The sequence below is a fragment of the Aspergillus sydowii genome, assembly GCF_001890705.1.
Source record: "Aspergillus sydowii CBS 593.65 unplaced genomic scaffold ASPSYscaffold_4, whole genome shotgun sequence".
Classification (NCBI taxonomy): domain Eukaryota; kingdom Fungi; phylum Ascomycota; class Eurotiomycetes; order Eurotiales; family Aspergillaceae; genus Aspergillus; species Aspergillus sydowii.
This window is the reverse complement of record NW_024467862.1, coordinates 1,205,592-1,225,679: the sequence shown is the minus strand read 5'-3', so window position 1 is coordinate 1,225,679 and position 20,088 is coordinate 1,205,592. Positions and strand designations below refer to the sequence as shown.

Sequence of the window (20,088 nt, the reverse complement as noted above, 5' to 3'; positions counted from 1 at the left end):
TATTGACGCCGGGGGAGTGAATAGTGATTGGTATCAAAATTCGTTCCGTAGTTCTTCGCGTGATTGCTGCTGGTTGGTGTCACGGTCTTTGCCCTTGCGTCTGGAAGGTGCAGGTACGAAATCAAAAAATCTCCCGTATTTGCTCGTTGTCTCCCGGGTCATGCTAGACCGACGGGACTTGGAAGTATCCGGATAATCGAGTGAGTAGGTTGAGGAGTTTTTGGAGCTCCCAGTGCTGTCCCGAGGTTCTGACCACCTTGGTATTGAGAAAGGCACCCTGGCATGGTCCCAGGTGGCAGACGATGAGCTCGGTGGTGTCTCCTCATCGGCCTCAGGAGCGTAATCAGTGGAGCGGCGAGGTAAGGAGGGTCTAGATGCGAAGTAACCGATGGAATTGCGATGGCTTCCGGTCAGAGACGCTGCTCCTGATACGACGGTCTCAGGCCCTAGAGCGGAAGTCGGAGCTGGAGCGGGAGTTGCGGGTTTAGACGAGGGCTCTTCGGACAAGGTCACAGAGCGTTCCAGAGAGTCGACCAGTTCCTCCCACTTTATCTCCAGGTTACCACTTGGGCGCTCTGCCTGTTCTGCCCTGCTTAAGCATTCCTTGGTCCGTTGTTGTAAATGGACTGCGACTTCATTGAATTGCGCAATGGCAGGATCTACCTCTTCCAGAGCTGCCATCCTCGGTGGTGAAACTTCTAGCCATATCCTTATCAGATTGGCAAAGCTCCGAGCGTGGTCAATCAGGAAGGGAAGGCTGGGGAATCCCTCTCGTGAGGGAGGCGGTAGACGGCCGAGAATCTGGATTGGGGTTGCATAGGAGGGCGTGACAATGGGAGCCGGGCGGTCAGCCGGGATTGCACAGATGGAATCCACGAATTCTCTGAACTCAGATCGGTGGCCGACCAAAAATTTGTTCATCGGTTCCATCCACGGCTCTTTGCTTCCAAAAGTAGTCATGTTGGCCAAGCCTTGTAAAGCTTTAGCGATCAGTGTCAGAGTACGCTGAGCGCGTGGGCGTGGATGATCTGAAGATGCATTAGTAAATAGTCAGATGGTGGAGGAACACAAAAAAAGAAATTCATCGGAAGTACCTTTCAGCAATCCAAACAGCTTCGGGTTCAGTATTGCGGGGCAAAAGAATCGCAAGAAGAGGAAGCCAGAGACACTGCTGTAAGTGACCGAGCGGAGGAAATCGCCATATCGATCATCGGCACAGGCTCGGATATGTCGAAAGATGAGTCTCAGCTCCGACGGGCACCGTGACGCAGATCCAGCAATCGACTTCCAAACACTCGTAGTAAGGTTTACCAGGTTTTTCCAATTGCGCTCGAGGTCGTCTGCTCTATGTATTCGAGATGGGTCGACTTCACATTCAGGGTCAGTTTCATCGATTTCATAAAGTCGTTCACCAATCGTTTCTTCTAAATATTCCTTGCCCAGTCGACGCATATGGTAATCAAGAGCTTTTGTGAGCAGCGAATTCCCTCGGAAGAGAAGGTTGGCCTCTACCGTTGCAGTGCGTCCTAGATCGCGAACAAGGACCTCCCTTTCCTGGCCGGTTTCTCGAGTGTCGTTGGAATGGAGCCGGGTCGTATACCGGAGTCTATTCGCCGTGGACTCTTTGTGAATACCATCGATCTCATCCTCAACAAGCGCCGATATCCATTCCACTGTGGTTCCTGACACCTGGTAGATATTTATAAATGCTTCAGACAGCTGGTTCAGTTCGGATGACATAATTTGGGCCATATTCACGGTAAGACCGTTGGAGAACGAATGGAGAAGTTCGGACATCGGTGTGTATTCATGAGACATAAGCACAACCGTCTCCTCCATCCGAGCTCTCATCAACATCTCACCAACGCATTGGCCCCTCTCATCCAAAATGGGCCACCATTTTTCGTTCTCAATGCCTGGCTCCAGATCGTCTAATTTGATATCCACCCTTCCACACATCGCGTCTTGAGACGATACTTCAACATCATCTAACAGACGGGTGGGGTTTGTGTCCTGATTCAAGACATATGCGCCGTGCGCCACTAATGACCAATCACGTTGTGTTGGATTGAGAGTTTTCACCATAATTGAAACCTGAGATAGGACTGGAGGAAGATCATTGAAGGTAAATTCTTCCCGCCAAAATGGATTAGGTGTACGATATTTGATAGCGGTCTTTGCTCGGATTTCCCCATCTAAGAGTACCTCTGTGTAATAATCATTGGTCGCAGGTGCCGCGGTCGTAGCAAAGTGAGAGCGGGACTGCTTCCGACTCCGCGGTGTCTCATCAGCGCCTTTACTGCCGAACATCTTCGCTTCGGTCACCTTGACGGTTAGTAACCTCTCTATTCTGAACATGTCTGTGAGAGGTGTTGTGCTCGGGTTGTTAGTGTCGGCTGCACTCGGGGTTTTCGCAGTGTCGTCGTTGGTTGAGGTGGCCGGGCCGTAAAGCTCTGGCGTGGTAAAGGCTCGCAGGAGCACAAACCATACTTCAAAGAGCACCCGGCTCTCGAGGGCGAGATAGAGCGGGCGCGTCAAGCCAGACGCAGAATGTGCGGTATATTGTGGATAAATCGCGATGCAAAATTCATCTTCCAATACGGAAGACTCTAATTGCTGTATGGCGCAGCGTGACAACTGGGACAATTGAATGGAGGCGACGAGTGTAATGTCTGACTCAGTAAAGAGTCTGAAGACGCCATTCTCCTGCAGTGTACAGCTCACCTTTTGCCAGGATGAAGATAAGGCTCTTTGCTGTCGAAAAGTTGAGATTCTACGACCGGAAGACGGCCGTACTCCCGAAGCGCTTGGTCTATCCCATAGAAGCATCTTGCCCACCTTTATAATAGCGGCGTCCTTCTGCACGGTGCTTTCAGAGTTCCTCCTGCGGTCTGCCAGGCGACGTTCGGTTATCGTGACAGATTGCGGCTTCGTCATCTTATTCTGCACGCCTTTTGGTCTGATTGGCTGCCAACATAACAGAGCCGCGAGCCAGGAATCGAATGTTTCGCTCACATGAGGTTTCAATTCCACTCCAAGGCCCGATGTATAGGTCGAAACACTGAGGTAACTTGATCGGGTTTCTGGATCCACGAGAGAGCGAACTTGACAGCCACGTAAATCTGGAATGAGTGTTTTCGCCAAGGCGGGCTCCCCTTTCGCTTGATATATCAGACTGCCCATAGCGACATTGATAGCACAGTAGCCCGAAGTCCAAGCGGTAGTAGAAGACGTTCGAAACGAAAGAATGCCATGCATTCTTCCGCATGTCGTCTTCATAAGCTGCAAGACCTTTGAACTATCCGTAGATGACGGTCCCATCCCCGAACTTCCAGGAGACCTGCTCAACCGTTGTTGACCAGGTGTTCGGGGAGTGTATGTGGGAGATTGTATAGATGGGAACCCAATCGATTGATCCTCCGGAGTTTTCGGTTGTGGGGTGGCATTGATCGAACCAAGGCGGTTTCGTGTACGGGCGAGGAGAGAGCTGGAAGATATATCGCTTCGCTGATCATCGAGAGTGGCAGTGCGAGAGCGCGCCCGATGACTTGTCAAGTCCAATTGTGCATCATCTTCATCTCCGGCTGAGTGATATAAGTTGAAGTCGCGTCGATGTTCTCGATCGGAGGGTCTTGGTCGAGCGGCGGCACGCGGGGAAGGGGCTGCACTCAAGGGGAGGTGTTCCACCTCCGACAAAGGTGAATCGTTTCCGGGTTCTGAGGAGTCAGGGGTCACGGTTCGAATAGTTGTCTCCCTAAAGTTATCTGGGTAAACCATACCGTGGCGGTCCTTCGAAGACGACTTCTTGCTGGGCCTTCGTTCCACCGGCCGGCTGTGGGAACCCTGGTGCATCGAATTCCGCTTATACCCATTCGAGCTCTCCGACTCCATATTTATCCGCTGGCGACAGCGACGCTTCGGCGGAAGTCGCTATTACGCGCAGGTCGGCGAACACACATATATCGAGTATAGTCTGGATATGTTACCTTGCAGCGGCAGGTTGGAGCCGACACAAACTGCGCAGCCGACCTCGAACAATTGAGAGTCTTGGTCGTCCAATGAGTCGCTAGATGAACGCATGGAGTCCGGATAGGGGGAGATCAGTAGGGTCGCACATTCGGTCGAGGCCGAGCGTCCTGGGGTACAGGTGAGAGCTGAAGAAACGACACGGGCCACCAGTAATACTGTGGGTTCAGGGGGAACTTCGTATCAGCGGAAGAATGGGAGCGATGAGGTTCGTCGACAATTAAGGATAGCACGAAGCAGGCGTCGGTAATAACGGGGTTGATTCAATCGTCCTCCAACGGTCAATTTAACATGACGGTGTCGCTGCTAGAAAACCATGATTGAGCGGGTTAGCTTCTTGGGGAGGGGAAAGAGTGTGGAGGAGAGAAAAGTGGTACGGAAGCACGGCGGACATCTGCCACTGTCTGGTTCAACCGCCCGCCAGCGTGATATCATTGGGTTATCGATATTTAGAGAGGGGGAACACCATACTGTTAATCAGTCTATTCTCAGCCGGCTCAGGCCTTTGTAGACTGAAGGACGCAGAGATGACCTGTTGTAATTGGTTGTGAAAGAAGCGATCGATCAGTTGTTGTTAATTTCGTGCTGGCGGTGCGGGTTGGGACTTAGGGAGGGCTGCAGATCGAACGTCCAAGACGAAATGCCGGGGTGGCAGTACTTTTTTCTGTCTTAATTTTTGGTACTTCTAAGATTTTGTCTGTTTGTACGGAGAGCAGCAGGAGGTTTTCGGTTATCGGGTAAGCGAAAAGAGGGACACAAATAGCGCGCAGGGCGAGGGCGAGGGCGAGGGTGGGGGAAGGGGAAGAGAGGAGTGAGAACGAGATGGAGCAGCAGAGCTGTTGGGCAGGGAACGAAGAGACCACAGAATAACGACGCTCCAACTCGTACACTAACTAATTACTAGTGGTGGTATAGAGCAGAGGGGAGCACAACAGCCGGCAGACAAGGAAATCTCCTCCCCACACCCGCTTCCTTCTCTGCTCTTTGTCACCTCGCAAGCTGACGCTCTCAATAATATATTCAACACATGAACAGAGAAGCACATAGTTAGATACAATTGGCGCTTAATTACCTATGAATCATAGACAAAGGGGTTTAGCCATCGCAGAATCGAACGCTTGAGTCGGTGTGTCGAGAGTGTTGATATACTGTTTTCATTGGAGCCCACTTCCCATCAAGACCCTTCCCTCTCTCGTTCATGGTCGAATCAGGCTTTGTCTTCTGCAGAAAACCTCCCACCTCTCTTGAAGAAAGGTTCCCCTCCTTCTTCCTTCTCTCCGAGAGCTCTTGCCGACAAGAGGCTCCAGCTTGGGATGGCACCATCTAGCAGGGAAGGTTGTACTATTTACCTCGCGGCTCGGCCTGGGCTCTTCCTTGACCAGGCGCGACAAGTATACGATATGACTCTGGGTGGTCAATGCTAATGTTTCAGATCATCACCATGATCACAATGACCGGCATCCATAGTACATGGAGTCTGTCTGGCATGTCTGCCCCCTGCAAGTCATCGCGGGAGTCCCGGGGTAGTGTCCCGAGAGTGAACTGCTCAACGAGCAACTTGGAACCTATGGGAATATCTGTACCTCTACTAATACCACTAGCATTCAAGATGCCCACTTGTTTACGAGTTCTACGGAGGACGTAGTACGATAGTTATTCGACTCCCGCTGGCATTATTGATCCAGATTGGTCGGTTGGTGAGATGACGGGCTGATTCGCGCGCACGGCGGACAACACATGGCTGGATCTGCCAGTCGCATTCCCGTCAGCAGAAACCACACTGGATGAGCTCCATCTGGCATCAACTCATCTTACCGGCGTCGGTAGTGAAACGAGTACGCATCTCATGGCGCAGACCCCTCAAATGGCGGTAAAGCTTATTAGAACCCTGGTCCCTGAACAATGCTCCGTAGTTTACTCTGATTCTTCTGATAACCTTGCAGCAACACCTCCACAGACGTGCATCGCATATGCTGGCTTTGCAGCAAGGGAATCATCAGCCACAACAGGATTCCTCTCAGTTGGAACCTCGCTGGAGGCTGGACGGAGTTTGCAGTGTCTGTTTGGCATTTGCCCTACTACTATCCACACCGGGTGAAAGAGCCCCCGCACGGCCCAGCGGAAGACATTTCGAACCCAGGTCAACAGCTTATTGGTGGTTCGATCCCGCTTTCCTGACTCGTGTCGTCAGCGATTTGCAGTCGTTCACGGTTCGCGCTTCAACGCTTCCCAACAATTAGGGAGTGGTTTTTAACTGATGTGCCCCCTAATTGATAGTCTAAATGTGTCTCACTGTAAGTATCTTGTCGGGATAAGATAGTCTGCCATATGAAATCAATCATAGCTCAAGCCAGAGAAACCCGGTCACGACTGATAAGACGTCCCAAGTCACATCTGTTATGCCTCAGGCCTCCATGATTGAGTCACTGACCGCCTGCATCACACTCTCCCGCGCGGACCTGAGCTTCTATCCATGTCATGAGATCGAGGCTTGTATCAGCTGCAACCTGCCGTTGTCAGTCACGATGTCTTTGTAAACAACATTAAAACTGCCCGCTTCCTCGGAGTTTAAGCAGTTAATTTCTAAATTCTACTCCTATTTTGCCTTTATATCATCTCTCGTCATTCTTGGAGCTACCTAAGCTCCATAGCAATCCCGCTTATCGCACCTCCACGTCTCGTCGGCTATCTATCATTTGATTGATGGCTGCCATTTGGACAACGAATCTGGCTTAGACGCCATCGCTATACACTAATGCTTTTCTTCGTTCATGCTGATAATAGGAACGGCTATCTTTCCATCCTTTAGCACATTATGATGGCCTCGAATGTCCTGTCTCGCTTCCTCCCCCCAAACGGCGCCCCGTCTGTATACGAAACTATTCGCCAACACGACGACGATCCGGATGCTTCCGATGTGGAGGAGCGTGCTGGCTTAAGATTTGATGACGATGTCAACCTAGAGGCGCGGTTTAGCGATCGTGAGCTTGAAGATGCGATGGCAGACGCTGCGCGAGAGGAGTCCCCGAGTCCGAGTGATACCTTCTTGACTCCTCAAAGAGGGCATCGGGTAGATGCTTCTAGATCTGGGCCTCGTCGCCGTAAACACAGCAACCCCAGGTGGATGCAGTCAACATCTTCCCGGCCGAATACTGTCGACGATGATGACAACGACGATGACCATGATGATGACGTTCCGGCATCTCTTCTGATGGAAGGTCAACATGACGATGACGATTTAAAAATACGACTCCCTCCTCCGCCCTCGCATCACCTTTCTGACCCGCAACCTTCTCGAACTGCTCGTTCACCCGGTCGTAACCACATTCGATGGGATCATACTACGGATCGGCGACCTTCGCACGATCTTCCCTGGCGGGATCGTCCAAGGAGCCTCTGGTCAGCAGGTCATCCTAATTTGGCGTTAGTAGATCCGAAGGAGAAAGCTATGTGGATGTGGGCAAACGTAGAGAATCTAGACAACTTCTTGAAGGATGTCTATACCTACTTTCTAGGAAATGGGATCTGGTCCATTCTCCTGAACCGCATTTTGAGTATAATGTACGTTTCCCCCATGTTCCTTTTCGGTGATATCGGCTTTGGGTTGTTTCCTTAACTATAAACAGGACTTTTGCATTTATCGTGGGATTTACTACATTCCTCACCAACTGCATCGACTATCATCGCGTCCGCGGGAGCAAAACACTAGACCACATCCTGATTCCAAAATGCACCAGCAAGATGTCCATGTCCTCTACGTTCTTACTCTGGCTACTTTGCCTTTTCTGGGTCGGGAAAGTCTTTCAGCTGCTGTTGGACATTAGAGGACTCAAAAACATGCATGATTTCTATCATTACTTACTTGGAGTGTCCGACGCAGAGATTCAGACCATCTCATGGCAAGAGGTTGTCAGCCGATTAATGGTTCTGAGAGACTCCAACCCAGCTACTGCCGGTGCCGTATCGGCATATAACCGCCGATTACTGGGCAGCCAGTCCAAGCAACGAATGGATGCTCATGATATTGCTAATCGGTTGATGCGAAAAGAAAACTATCTGATTGCGTTGATCAATAAAGACACCCTAGATTTGACGCTTCCAGTACCGTTTTTGCGAAACAGGCAACTGTTCTCCCGCATCCTAGAGTGGAATATCAACCTCTGCATTATGGATTATGTTTTCAATGAGCAAGGCCAAGTACGACCACTATTTTTGAAAGATACCCACCGCAAAGCCTTGAGTGATGGCTTACGACGCCGGTTTATGTTTTTTGGGATAATGAACATATTTATAGCGCCCTTCATCGTCGTTTATTTTATGATGCATCATTTCTTTCGCTATTTTAACGAATACAAGAACAGTCCGTCGCAACTCTCATCACGTCAGTATACGCCATTAGCTGAATGGAAATTCCGCGAGTTTAACGAACTATGGCATCTTTTTGAACGCCGAATCAACTTGTCCTATCCATTTGCAACTCGCTACGTCGATCAGTTCCCCAAGGACAAGACCATTCAAGTTGCGGGCTTCATTGCATTCGTTTCTGGTGCGCTCACCTCTGTGTTGGCTTTGGCATCTATTATAGACCCGGAACTATTTCTTGGATTTGAGTTAACGCACGATCGAACTGTACTCTTCTACCTTGGTATCTTTGGATCTGTTTGGGCATTTGCGCGAGGAATGGTTCCCGAAGACACCGACGTATTTGATCCGGAATATGCCCTTCTCCAAGTTATTGACTTTACTCACTACTTTCCAAGCCACTGGAAAGGGAAACTGCACAGCGATGACGTTCGAAAGGACTTCGCTGTATCGTATCAGATGAAGATTGTCATATTCATGGAAGAGATACTGAGCATGATCTTCACACCGTTCATTCTATGGTTCAGCCTACCCAAATGCAGCGAACGTGTGATCGACTTCTTTCGTGAATTTACCGTCCATGTCGATGGCATGGGCTATCTCTGCTCTTTTGCTGTCTTTGACTTTAAAAAGGGTACAAATGCCATGCCCCAGGGATATGCCAATCAGCGTGAGAACGCAAGGCAAGACCCGCGCGCGGACTACTTTTCAACAAAGGATGGAAAAATGCTCGCCTCCTATTACGGATTCTTGGATAACTACGGCGGCAATACTCGTCCTGGCCATGCAAACAAGCGCTCGTTCCATCCCCCACCAACGTTCCCATCCCTGGGATCTCCATCCTTGGTCGGGCTGGGCAACGTTGGGAATCGACAGGACCTAACTCAGACTCGCCTCGGGCCGGCAACTGGAATCGCCATCCAGCACTCTACTCTCGGCGCCGCTCGATTCGGGCCACCCGGGATCGGTGAGGTTGACTCTCCTGCTCCGTCGCTGCTTCTCGACCCACATCATCAGCCATCAGCGTCTGGATTTCGGACCGCAAATCGCACCACACAACACCAACGCCATCGGCTAGCCCGTCCTCCACCAGAGCCCGTATCCGAATCTGTGTCCGACGATAACGAATCGCCTGTCACAACCACACACCGGACGGCTTCTGGGCAAAGAACAAAACCACCATATGCAACTTCTGGGTCAAACGGCGACCCAGGAACGGGTGACAGTAACGTTGAAGATTCATGGCGAATGAATCTAATGGGCGATGGAGCAGATGATGATGATGCAGATGCCGAAAACGTAGACGCCATAGTCGGGGGCGCTGGAGTCCTCGGGCTAATTCAGCAGTTCCAAAAGGCAAACAAGGACAACAGACCTCGTGCGTCTGTTGGTCTCTAAAGATGCCACCTGGTCGTCACATATTGCAAACTAGATAGGGTGTCCGAGAATTAAAGCGATGTTCTGTTCACAGACAGTGTTGTACTACCTAGGCAGTAGAGTCATAGCACAAGCCTGGCAATAAGTGTGAGACAGCAATTCCCATGCATGGACCAATTGCAAGCGGGGAGCGTTCGGCCTCACACACGATGTCTCAGTGTCTATAGCAATGATGGGGCGTATTCTTTTCAAAAACAAAAGATTGTCCAAATCATTTGAATATCCATGAGATATCGACATATTGCTGAGGGCCGACCGGCTCTAAATTTAGTAAAGGGTTGCGTGGGGACTCAGGGTCGAGACCCTTTCCCGAGCTTCCCCAGGTGTAAACATCCCCAAACTTAGGACAGACGCATAATAACCACCCGGGAAATTCTCTGGAATGCGTCGAACATCTGCAGAACGTTTCTAACTATAAAATACCATTGGTCTTGGTCTCTTTTTTTGACACCTCGAGGTGTACTGGGGCCAATTGTTGCTGCCTGATGTCACCGGCTTGCCTTGACAACACTCAGTAAGCACCGTAAGCCACGGCCCGCCAGGGTCTGGGGCGTTCTTCGGCGGCTCGTTGGCTCCGTTCCTACTGTACTCCGTAAGCTTCGCATATTTAGTCAATCACCTGCACCAACGGGGCAGTTCACAACACGGAGAAAATAACCTGAGTACGGGCGCTCCCCGTCTTTTTCCAGCCTTGCAGCCGGTCCTGCGTTTCAACTTCCAATTTCTAACTGAATTACCTGTCTGGACCCCTTACAAAGTTTCATCCTGTCCACAGTCACTACTCTATCTCCTGCACGCGACTTCGCGCGACCGCAACACACCCATTACTCGAAATGACCTGAATGATACCAATAGTAATCCCTTTCCTTGTCGTCGTTCTTTAATATCAGCTTGTGACTTTGTCCTTCGAAATATCCTCGCCCTAGAGCGACGGCGCCTTTACCTTCGCTTCCTGCGTTAATCACGCTGGTTCCTCCTCTCCAGTGAACCCCTAGGCCGCAACGGGAATCTCGCCGACAATGTTTCGTGCCCGACGATATCGCATTTCCTTGGTATTTGCTGCCATATTCGTCCTGCTTATACTCCACTTTGGCCGGTCTCGCGATCAATCTGCTGTCTTGCAGGTCCCTTTGCCGCCCGCTGATAATCGAAAACCCCCTATCCCCGACCACGACGCTGGTGACCAGGCCAAGAATAATAAAGACAATGGTGATAACAAAGTCTCGGTGAAACCACCGGCTCCGTTAGAACAACCGGGACAACATCAGCCACCTTCCAAAGGTCCAAATGACAGGCCAGTCCCGCCAATAGAACGCCCAGGTCGCCCGACCGCTATACCATCTCAAAACGAGGAATCTAGTGGCCACAGACCCCAGACAGGCGCACAAACACAGAGTAACAACGATGAGGGAACTGAAGAAGATATGTCTTCAGTGCCTCACTGGAAGCCAATGCCCGAACAGTTTCCAATTGACCCGGAGACTCTGATAAGACTACCAACTGGGCCACCAAAATCGCTTCCCAAGCTACAGGTGAAAGCCAAGGACGAATCATCCACCGAGAAGATGCACCGGATGCAACAACTTGAAAGTATAAAGTCGGCTTTTCTACATGCCTGGAACGGCTATAAGGTCTCCGCCATGGGCCACGACGAGGTCTATCCCCTTCGTGGTGGCTTTAGTAATCCATACAATGGATGGGGTGCAACCCTTGTTGACAGCTTGGATACGTTGTGGATCATGGATCTGAAGGAGGAATTCTCCATGGCAGTCGACTATTTAAAGAAGATCGACTTTACAACCACCAAAAGGCAAGACATCCCGGTTTTCGAGACTGTCATTCGTTACCTAGGTGGAATGCTCGGCGCCTATGATATTTCGGGACACAAATATGATGTGCTGTTGGAGAAATCTGTTGAACTCGCAAATTTCTTGATGGGCGCGTTCGATACACCGAACAGGATGCCGGACCTCTATTATATGTGGAAGCCGGAGTATGCAACTCGGAATCGCCGAGGGGGTTACTCGGCTGTTCTTGCGGAGCTAGGCTCACTCTCCATGGAGTTCACGCGCCTAGCGCAATTGACCAAGGATAACAAGTACTACGATGCGGTTGCCCGAATTACAAACGCGCTCGAAGATTATCAGGATCGCACGAAACTACCCGGCTTGTGGCCCCTTAACCTAGACTCATCCGGGTGCAGGGAAATTCCAGGGTACGAGCGAGAGGTAGCCGCCGTTGGGGAACCCGTCCAAGGCTCACCATCGTCCCGCAAGATCAATCCAACAAGCCAGGCGTCACACCATATGAGCCAATTCGGTGACATTGCAGAACCAGCTTATCATGGCAAAGCTGATCCGTCCAAACCCGGTTCTTCAAAAACATTCAGCAAACGGACACCTCCCCAAAAACAAGACTGCCATAGTGGCCTCAATGATCCAATCTCTGGGGTTGACAAATTCGGACTTGGTGCTCTTGGTGACTCTACATACGAGCTCTTACCAAAGGAATACCTGTTGCTTGGTGGTAATAACGACCAGTATCTAAACATGTACAAGAAAGCTATGGTTCAGGTACGGAATCATCTTGTTTACCAGCCGATGCTCAAAAACAACCGCGATGTCCGGTTCCTGTCAACCATGACTTGGACAAAAAAGCTTGACGCGTCATTTACCTACGAAGGCACCCACCTTGCCTGCTTTGCTGGCGGTATGTTTGCCATTGGTTCCAAACTGTTGGGGCTAGAAGACGACATGAAACTAGCCAGCCAGCTGACGGACGGCTGTGTCTGGGCGTATGAGGCCACCAAAACAGGAATTATGCCGGAGGCATTCCTGTTGGTCCCCTGTGAAAAGGGGAAGCCGTGCGAATGGAGCGACCAAACTTACTATGCGGCTTTAGACCCTTACGCTGCTAAGCGGCTAAAGTCAAACAGTAAACGGTCTGCCGAACCCGAAAAGGGTAACTGGCATGTCATCTCAACATCTGAATCCAGTACTTCAGCGGAGAAAGAAAAACCCGAGAAAGACACAACCAAGCAGTCAACCACTAACGGACCAGCGTTCGAGAAGTCATCCATCAACGGACAAACTGAAGGCCAAGGCTCTGGTAATACGGGAGAGCTCACGCAGGAGGCATACGTTACGAAAAAGATCCAAAAGGACCGCCTTCCACCAGGCATGGTAGGGATCCCAGCCCGTCAATACCTCCTTCGACCGGAAGCGATAGAATCCGTTTTTGTTATGTTCCGTCTCACAGGTGACTCTTACTGGCGAGAGAAGGGCTGGAAGATGTTCCAGGCTATTGATAAAGCGACAAGGACGGACCTAGCCAATTCTGCTATTAGAGACGTCACCGTTGATGAACCGCGACCAACAGACAATATGCAGTCATTCTGGACTGCGGAGACCCTAAAATACTTCTATCTTCTATTCAGTGATCCGAGCGTGATGAGTCTCGATGAATATGTCCTGTAAGTGCTGCCCGGTGGTGTCGTGTTACCAATTGCTGACTCTTTCCCCCAGAAACACCGAGGCCCATCCATTCAAACGCCCCGGATAGATACCATGTCAAATCACTCTGTATGAGTCTGTACCTAGCTATAAGCTGTATTTGTGAATGTAAACCAATACCACTTCCCGCATATTCAGCCCCGCCCTAGTAAGTTATCCAAAGGGAACTGCTTCACTTTGACCCTTTGCTATTAAGTCGTTAGTCTCTTTTGGTTGTATATTTGCATGGAAAATTATTGCTCAGCACGTAGGTTATCTGGCGGTACCAAATGAGGCATGAAAGCCATTGGTGAAGTAACTAGTAAATAAATATAATACGGATGACAAAGTGGATGCCGCAGAAGTGACAAGGCTAAAGTGGGTTTCAGCCACGCTTTATTTAGTACCGTAAGTCTTCCTCTTCTCCATCGTCATCGCCAACCGGGCAACTTCTGCCATTCCTTCTCTCTCCCCCTCGCTTCTCCTTCCTTTCCTTCTTTCGCTCGCTCTTCTCACCAGCTTTATCTCCAGGATTTTATTCGACACACCACGAGGAGCGTTCTCGCTTCCTCATCTTTCCTCCCAACGGAGCCCACATCCAACTTGTTTGACGGGCGCAGGACGGGATGAGTGAAGCAGAGACCCAACAGGCCCGACGACGACGATCGAGTTGTGGGAAATGGAGCTTGAGGTCTCCGTGGATAATGAGCAACAATTCTGGACTAGTACGTCTCGTTCTTCTGGGTCCCCCGCGCTTAGCCTCCTCGTCTCTAGAACTGACCGGTTCCAATTTTGCGCAGACATCCAAGATATTGTATCCGCCCCTTGCTCCTCAGAAGACCTAATCGATAACGCACTCCGGGCGTATCTGAACTTGGCTGCCAAATACAAAGGTAACCGAATGTTTATCCTGCCACACTACAAGCCTCCGCAATAGGCTAACCCATCTCCGCAAATCCGAACAGAAGAATATCTGCAGTCTGAGTTCGAGGTTGCGAGATGCTCGTTCAAACTGCTCTCGTCGACAACCTTTGTCGCCCATTCGGAATACGTTCGGCGACAGATGATCTACGCTTTACTACAGGTACCACTGCCTATCCGCTTTTGGCAAAGGACACTTATTCACACCAGAGATAGGAAGATGATCCCGTGACCCTGCATATGATTGCGTCCTTCCTCCTCTTCGACGGGCGGCAGCATGAGTTCCCACTGCATATGATGAACGAGGAGGGTGCGTTTCCGCGGTTGCTTGAACTGCTTCATATGCGGACTCTGGACAGAGACGACGATGGTGGGGCTGGCTTACATCGACTTCTGATGGATCTGCTGTATGAGTTGTCGCGAATACAGAAAATCAAATTGGAGGATCTAGGTGAGCTTCCTATGGGTTAGTGGTCGGTTTTTATGACCAGGTTTTTGACTTGCTTTCTCATGACAGTTCTCGTGGACGACGACTTTGTGCGGGGTCTGTTTGATATCATTGAGAATCTATCATTTGACGCCAACGATCCATACCATTATCCTGTTATTCGCGTGCTGGTATGTTTCCTTTCTCTATATTACTTACCAAAAATCACTAACTGATTTGTGCAAAGTTGGTGTTGAATGAGCAGTTTATGATATCCGCCCATAACCCCAACGATGAGCAATCACCTTCCAATCCGCTGACAAACAAGGTCATCAAAGTCTTGTCTATGCATGGGAACTCTTACAAGACATTCGGTGAGAATATCATTCTGTTGATTAATAGAGAAGGTACTTGACCTAGCCATTCCCGAGCTATCCTATACATACGGTTATCTGACCCGGATTCATAGCTGAAACGTCGCTCCAACTTCTTACGCTTAAACTGCTTTATCTTATCTTCACAACTCCGAGTACCTATGAATACTTTTTCACCAATGACCTCCACGTTTTAGTTGACATCCTCATACGGAACCTTCTCGATCTCCCGGAGGAAGCCTCGGCTCTTCGACACACCTACCTCAGGGTTCTCTACCCTCTGGTTGCGCATACTCAATTGAGACTACCCCCGCATTACAAGCGAGACGAACTCAAACGCATGCTCAGTCTTCTAGTCCGAGGTCAATTAACCAGCAATACCACTGCCGAGTGCGAGAAGATCACGCATTTCGACGAAGTTGATGAAACGACTCGGCGATTAGTCCTCCGATGCGCTACTGTTGACTGGCTACGTGATGAAGAAGAGCCATATAAACCTGGCAATGTCCCCCAAAGGGAGGATAGCTTGACTTCCTCGTTACCAACAATCGACAGTGCTCTCCTGTCAGACGCCGAGATGGGGACGTCTCTGGAATCTTCCCAGTCAATCGAGTCCGCCAGTACGCGGGGCAGCTCACTGGAAGACTTATCGTTTTCTCGGGCTGATGGTCGAGACTCTCCCGCATCTGCGAGTGAAACACCTCGCAAACATAGCCAAGTCGCTAGGCTAGGGATGCATCTTGATCCTGCCTCAACGTCTTCCCTCAGCGTACACGAAGTTGCATCCCAGCGCGAAAAGCCAGGTATCATCACACCGAGCCGCCATGACGGTCACCAACCTGAAAGGCAATCAAGCCCTACAAAACAGAAAGTGAAACCTCTACCTCCGAAGACAAGGCGCTGGCGCGGAAGACGAGCAACAGTGGACGAAGGAACCATCAGCCCAGTGGCCACGGCAAGCATCGCAGAGGAAGGAAATACTATTAATGGCCCCAACAGTCCGAGTCTCCTATCTGCAACCCCCGTCATAACAACCTCAGAACCTGTCATTTCTGATCCAGAACGTCGAAACTCATCCACCGTCCCTAATCCCGCTCATAGCCACCTACCTCCAGCACCGCCAGCTCATCATCACCCCGTCGCTCGCCGCTCCGCATCCAACCCTCCGCCTGCTGTCCCACCCCCTCGTCGCTCCGGGATCCACCATAACCTCTCATCATCCAGCCATTGCACCCCCCTCACAAGCCCCTCAAGACTCACAACTCCGCAGGGCACCCAGACCCAACCCCACAAACAAGCTCAGAAACCAGAACCGCCGCGAGCACGCAGAAGCGGACGCAAACACACACTGACAGACTCCTCGGACACATCGCAGGTCAGCCAGAGCGGAAACAGTATCAGTAGCATGAGCAGCGCTGCAACTACCTTCCTCCACCCGGAGTATTTGGTTGAGAGCCCCTCTTCTACCTCTGCTGCCACCGCTGTGGAGGATGCCAAAATAACTGAGTCTGGTGTGAGTGGACCTGAACAAGGGCAGGATCATGCAGTTGTCAGTGTTGAAGAGGCGGTGCAAAATGTCTCGTTGCATTGAGAGTTGGAGACAGAGTAATAAGTAGAAGCCGAGAGATATTTTAATGTCTATATATAATCGCACGCCCACTGAACGAATCTAGCGTTGTTGCTGATTTAAGGCATGTTGCTAATTTATATCTGTGCATGCATACATACATACCCTGTTCTATCCTTCTTACTACGTATCTGCGTTATAAAATTAAGGCTTTCCGAAAAGAATGTCTACGGCTTAACAAAAAGGCCTCTAATAGAGAATCGATATGCCATATCTGAGTGATTATTATTTCACGAGTATGTACATTAGGCAACAATGTCTTCTGTCCTATTGACATTTCGTAGAGATCGTCCATGCATCAAGCAGAGTAATAAGGAGACACAAAAGTGAAACAAAAACCTGGATCACAAGAAACGAAAAGGAAAAGGAAACAGGTTCGCTAGAGAGCGCCATAAACCACCAAGGAACTCCAATATCTCCTGTCACGCCCAATAGACGCCGAGTCGCGGAAATCCAAGTCCAATTATCCATGGACGCACAGATCTCATGGGCTCAGCTCAACGACTGCCAAACTTTTCGCCACATCATTCACTGCGCCGGCGGGAGGAGTAGGCTGCTTCTTCCTAGGCGAGACACTTCTTGGCTTGGGCTTGATCTGCTGCAGGAGACCTTTGCATTTACCGCATCGATGTTTGCTAGGGTCGATACTCTTGGAGTGGCGTCCATAGTTTTGACAGCAGTCAACGCAGGTCCAGACGTACTTGTAGTCGATCTTATAGCTATGTCTGATCGTCACTTCGATCCGTCCGCCGTAGACTGGGTGATCTCTGAGCGCTTCTTTACATTTCTGACCCCATGCCTGGAAACTCGCACCGTGTGGCTGATTGCGAACGTTGGAAATCATGTAGTTGGCTAAGTGGCAGTACTCGTGGGCTAGGGTATTGATCAATCGGTCTTCATCGTCGATGATACGCTCCGCTAATTCGATAGTGGCGTAATGTTTCGTTTTCACTGAAGGCGTCTCGGTTCCAGACGATGTGAAATCAGGTGGTGTCACAGACCTATCGTGAGTTGGAAGAGACCTATCACGCTTCCAGTTTGCACGCCCAGCAGTTGTTTGAAGTGTCTTGCTCCATACAATGCGAACACCGCCGGTTTCCGCTGCGCGCTTTTGGACTTCACCTCCGGAAACAGCGTCGTCGAGGACTTTGAGGAAGTCTTCCGCAAGTGCTGGCTTTTTATTATCGAATGATTTCTTGCGTGCTACCACGGCTTTCCTTGCCTCGACTTCTGCCTTTTTCAGCGCGGTCTTGCTAGGGGTTTTTGTTTGTTTCTTGGTCTCCGAGGATTTTGGCTTGAACTCGAATTCACAATCAGACTCGTCAAACTCCTGAAGCAGTCGATTCACTTTGCGAGGGGAGTGTTGGTCAATCCAGTTGTTGGTGACTTCCAAACTCCAGAATTCATCCGCGCTTTCACGATGGGGGGTAGGTGGAATTCGAATTCTGTCCTTCGTCGGAGAGTGCAAGACACTCTTTGATGGACTTGGTGGGGGTGTCTGGAAGGGTGAGTCTTTGGGTGGTGTGTGGGAGTTTGAGTCTACGTCAACAGCCCTGTCTTTCGTTAATACAAACTTGTCCCATATTGGGTGGGCATGGTGGTAACACGACTTACCCAAACAGATCGTTTTGAAGCTGGGAGGAGGGATCACTATCCTCTAAGTTCAAAAGGTCCATCTTTTCAGAAACATCAGTCTCTTTTTGGAATAGTTTTCTTGCGACTCTATCCGAGTTTGGCGATGGTGCCGCAAACGCAGCCGGTAAGGAGGGCTCAAGGCGAAGATTCGGCCGTCGTGCAGACTCAAGCAAGGCTTTCTCTATTTCAGCTGTCGGGTCTGGTCGTCTACCTCGAAGTAATCTCCTTCGTTGTGTTGGTGGTGGAGACACTTTATGTTCCTCTTCCTCCTCTTCCTCGGTTTCATCATCCTCGGTTTCGTGATAGCTCACTTCGTCATTGTCGCTGACAATAAAGTCGTCAAGCGAATTTGAACTATCATCAGCATTCTCGTCTTCCGATTCGTTTTGCTGTTGTCGATACGTAGTAAACTGTTGTGTGTTTCGATTTCTTGTCGGCGATCGTCTGGTCGAGGATGCATCGGAGGGGTTTCTAGAAAGTGAAGTGGGCTCGGGTTCAGGATCCAACTCCTCCTCGAGCGGATCATTCTCCTTGTCGTAGTTGTATAGCTCTGACTTCCTGCTCGTCCGGGCCCGAGGCTGCTGTGGCAGCGGTAGAATCATCGAATTTGTACGCGCCAACTTCAAAGGTGTCGCTTTCTTAGCCTTGGGCGTGTCCCGGTCAGTCGTCCCATCGCTATCCGCGAAAATATCAAACTGTTGTTCTGCGACCGTCTTTGCCCTCGACCTGGTTGACTTGCTCCGCCCCAATGCCGGTTTCTCCGTTGGTCGAGGCCGTTTATCGAAGAGGGTCTCCACGGTCATTGTCCGCTGTTCTCTACGGCGGTCCTTTGGCGGGGGAGAAACATATCGCTCGGTCAGACGCTGGGGCCGGGATCTCTCTCGCGAGTCGTCCTGCTTCGCCTGGCTTCTCGTGTTCAGGCGGGCCATTGCTCGTCACTGTTTGGCGTATTGTATGGTATGGAAGGTCGTTCCTGCCGTTCCTGCGCGGGCCGACCGTTTGTCGTGCCTTCTTATTTCGGTATACGCGGGGGTCGCAATACAGAGGCACGCTGCAGACTCCGCGCTTCTTTCGAAGAGTGGCGAGGGTTACTCCTTTCCTTTCCGACCGACTATTGACTGTATTGCAGATGCAGAAACTGCAGAAACAACTGATTCAAGCAGACCTGTCACTGGGGTGTTTTGCGGTTGACGGAGATCATGGTTGGCACGGCAACAGTCCCGTCCGTCTCAACGCCCTGCAGATAAGGGTAACCGCTTGACAAGTCCGGGTCACTCCCGCCAATTGACAACGGGTATAGGAGACCCGAGCATAAATTCACGATGGAGGAACGGCAAGAGTGACAAGCCGGAAGATCTGTTTTGAGACATCCAACTGTATGGCCAGCGCCAGAACCAAGCGTTCATTATCTACGGCAATTCAGTGTCGATACTCATTAATTTCCATCTATCTGTCCCTGGCCCCTCCCGGACACAGTATTCCTCTTTTGTCTTTTCTTCTCCTCTTGCTCCTTTTAAAGTATTCGGTGGTCTTCTGGGCAAAATACTGAGAGGCATCTAGTATAACTCCGTTGGTGCACTGAGGTTTCCGGGCTGGAAGCTCAACGCTGGTATATACAATGTAGAACTGCTTACATGCGGCCACCGTCCAACTCGCTGATACTCGATTCAACATGCCACAGCACGAAACTTCTTGGCATGTCTACAGTGTATTGGCATACACATTTCAGGCCGAGTCAAGATCTATTACAAGATATGTACTATAAACCGCAGAGGACGAGTCATCTGC

The 20,088-nt window shown here is 50.4% G+C and overlaps 5 protein-coding genes across 5 annotated transcripts; 3 read left to right on the top strand and 2 right to left on the bottom strand.

The window, feature by feature from the left end:
• Window positions 1-33: 33 nt before the first annotated feature.
• On the bottom strand, window positions 34-3,891 carry ASPSYDRAFT_30590 (GTPase-activating protein BUD2; the record flags this gene model as incomplete). The annotated part of the gene is made up of 2 exons (XM_040844794.1): window positions 34-1,028; window positions 1,095-3,891. 2 exons carry the CDS (start codon window positions 3,889-3,891, stop codon window positions 34-36), a joined length of 3,792 nt encoding a protein of 1,263 aa, XP_040703552.1.
• A 2,623-nt stretch (window positions 3,892-6,514) lies between these two features.
• atgI (autophagy protein ATG9) lies at window positions 6,515-10,225 on the top strand. Its single transcript, XM_040846798.1, has 2 exons — window positions 6,515-7,587; window positions 7,653-10,225. The coding sequence occupies exons 1-2, from the start codon at window positions 6,842-6,844 to the stop codon at window positions 9,784-9,786; spliced, it is 2,880 nt and encodes a 959-aa protein (XP_040703551.1). The 5' UTR covers window positions 6,515-6,841; the 3' UTR covers window positions 9,787-10,225.
• A 619-nt stretch (window positions 10,226-10,844) lies between these two features.
• Window positions 10,845-13,386, top strand: ASPSYDRAFT_57284 (class I alpha-mannosidase 1A; the record flags this gene model as incomplete). Its single annotated transcript, XM_040849346.1, has 2 exons — window positions 10,845-13,297; window positions 13,350-13,386. The coding sequence occupies 2 exons, from the start codon at window positions 10,845-10,847 to the stop codon at window positions 13,384-13,386; spliced, it is 2,490 nt and encodes an 829-aa protein (XP_040703550.1).
• A 609-nt stretch (window positions 13,387-13,995) lies between these two features.
• ASPSYDRAFT_1174984 (uncharacterized protein) lies at window positions 13,996-17,011 on the top strand (the record flags this gene model as incomplete). The annotated part of the gene is made up of 6 exons (XM_040840296.1): window positions 13,996-14,209; window positions 14,282-14,400; window positions 14,454-14,688; window positions 14,755-14,855; window positions 14,912-15,071; window positions 15,134-17,011. The coding sequence occupies 6 exons, from the start codon at window positions 13,996-13,998 to the stop codon at window positions 16,627-16,629; spliced, it is 2,325 nt and encodes a 774-aa protein (XP_040703549.1). The 3' UTR covers window positions 16,630-17,011.
• On the bottom strand, window positions 16,853-19,512 carry ASPSYDRAFT_44130 (SprT family zinc-dependent metalloprotease). The gene is made up of 2 exons (XM_040846797.1): window positions 18,280-19,512; window positions 16,853-18,218 (listed from the first exon to the last, which is right to left on the bottom strand). The coding sequence occupies exons 1-2, from the start codon at window positions 19,227-19,229 to the stop codon at window positions 17,150-17,152; spliced, it is 2,019 nt and encodes a 672-aa protein (XP_040703548.1). The 5' UTR covers window positions 19,230-19,512; the 3' UTR covers window positions 16,853-17,149.
• Window positions 19,513-20,088: the final 576 nt, after the last annotated feature.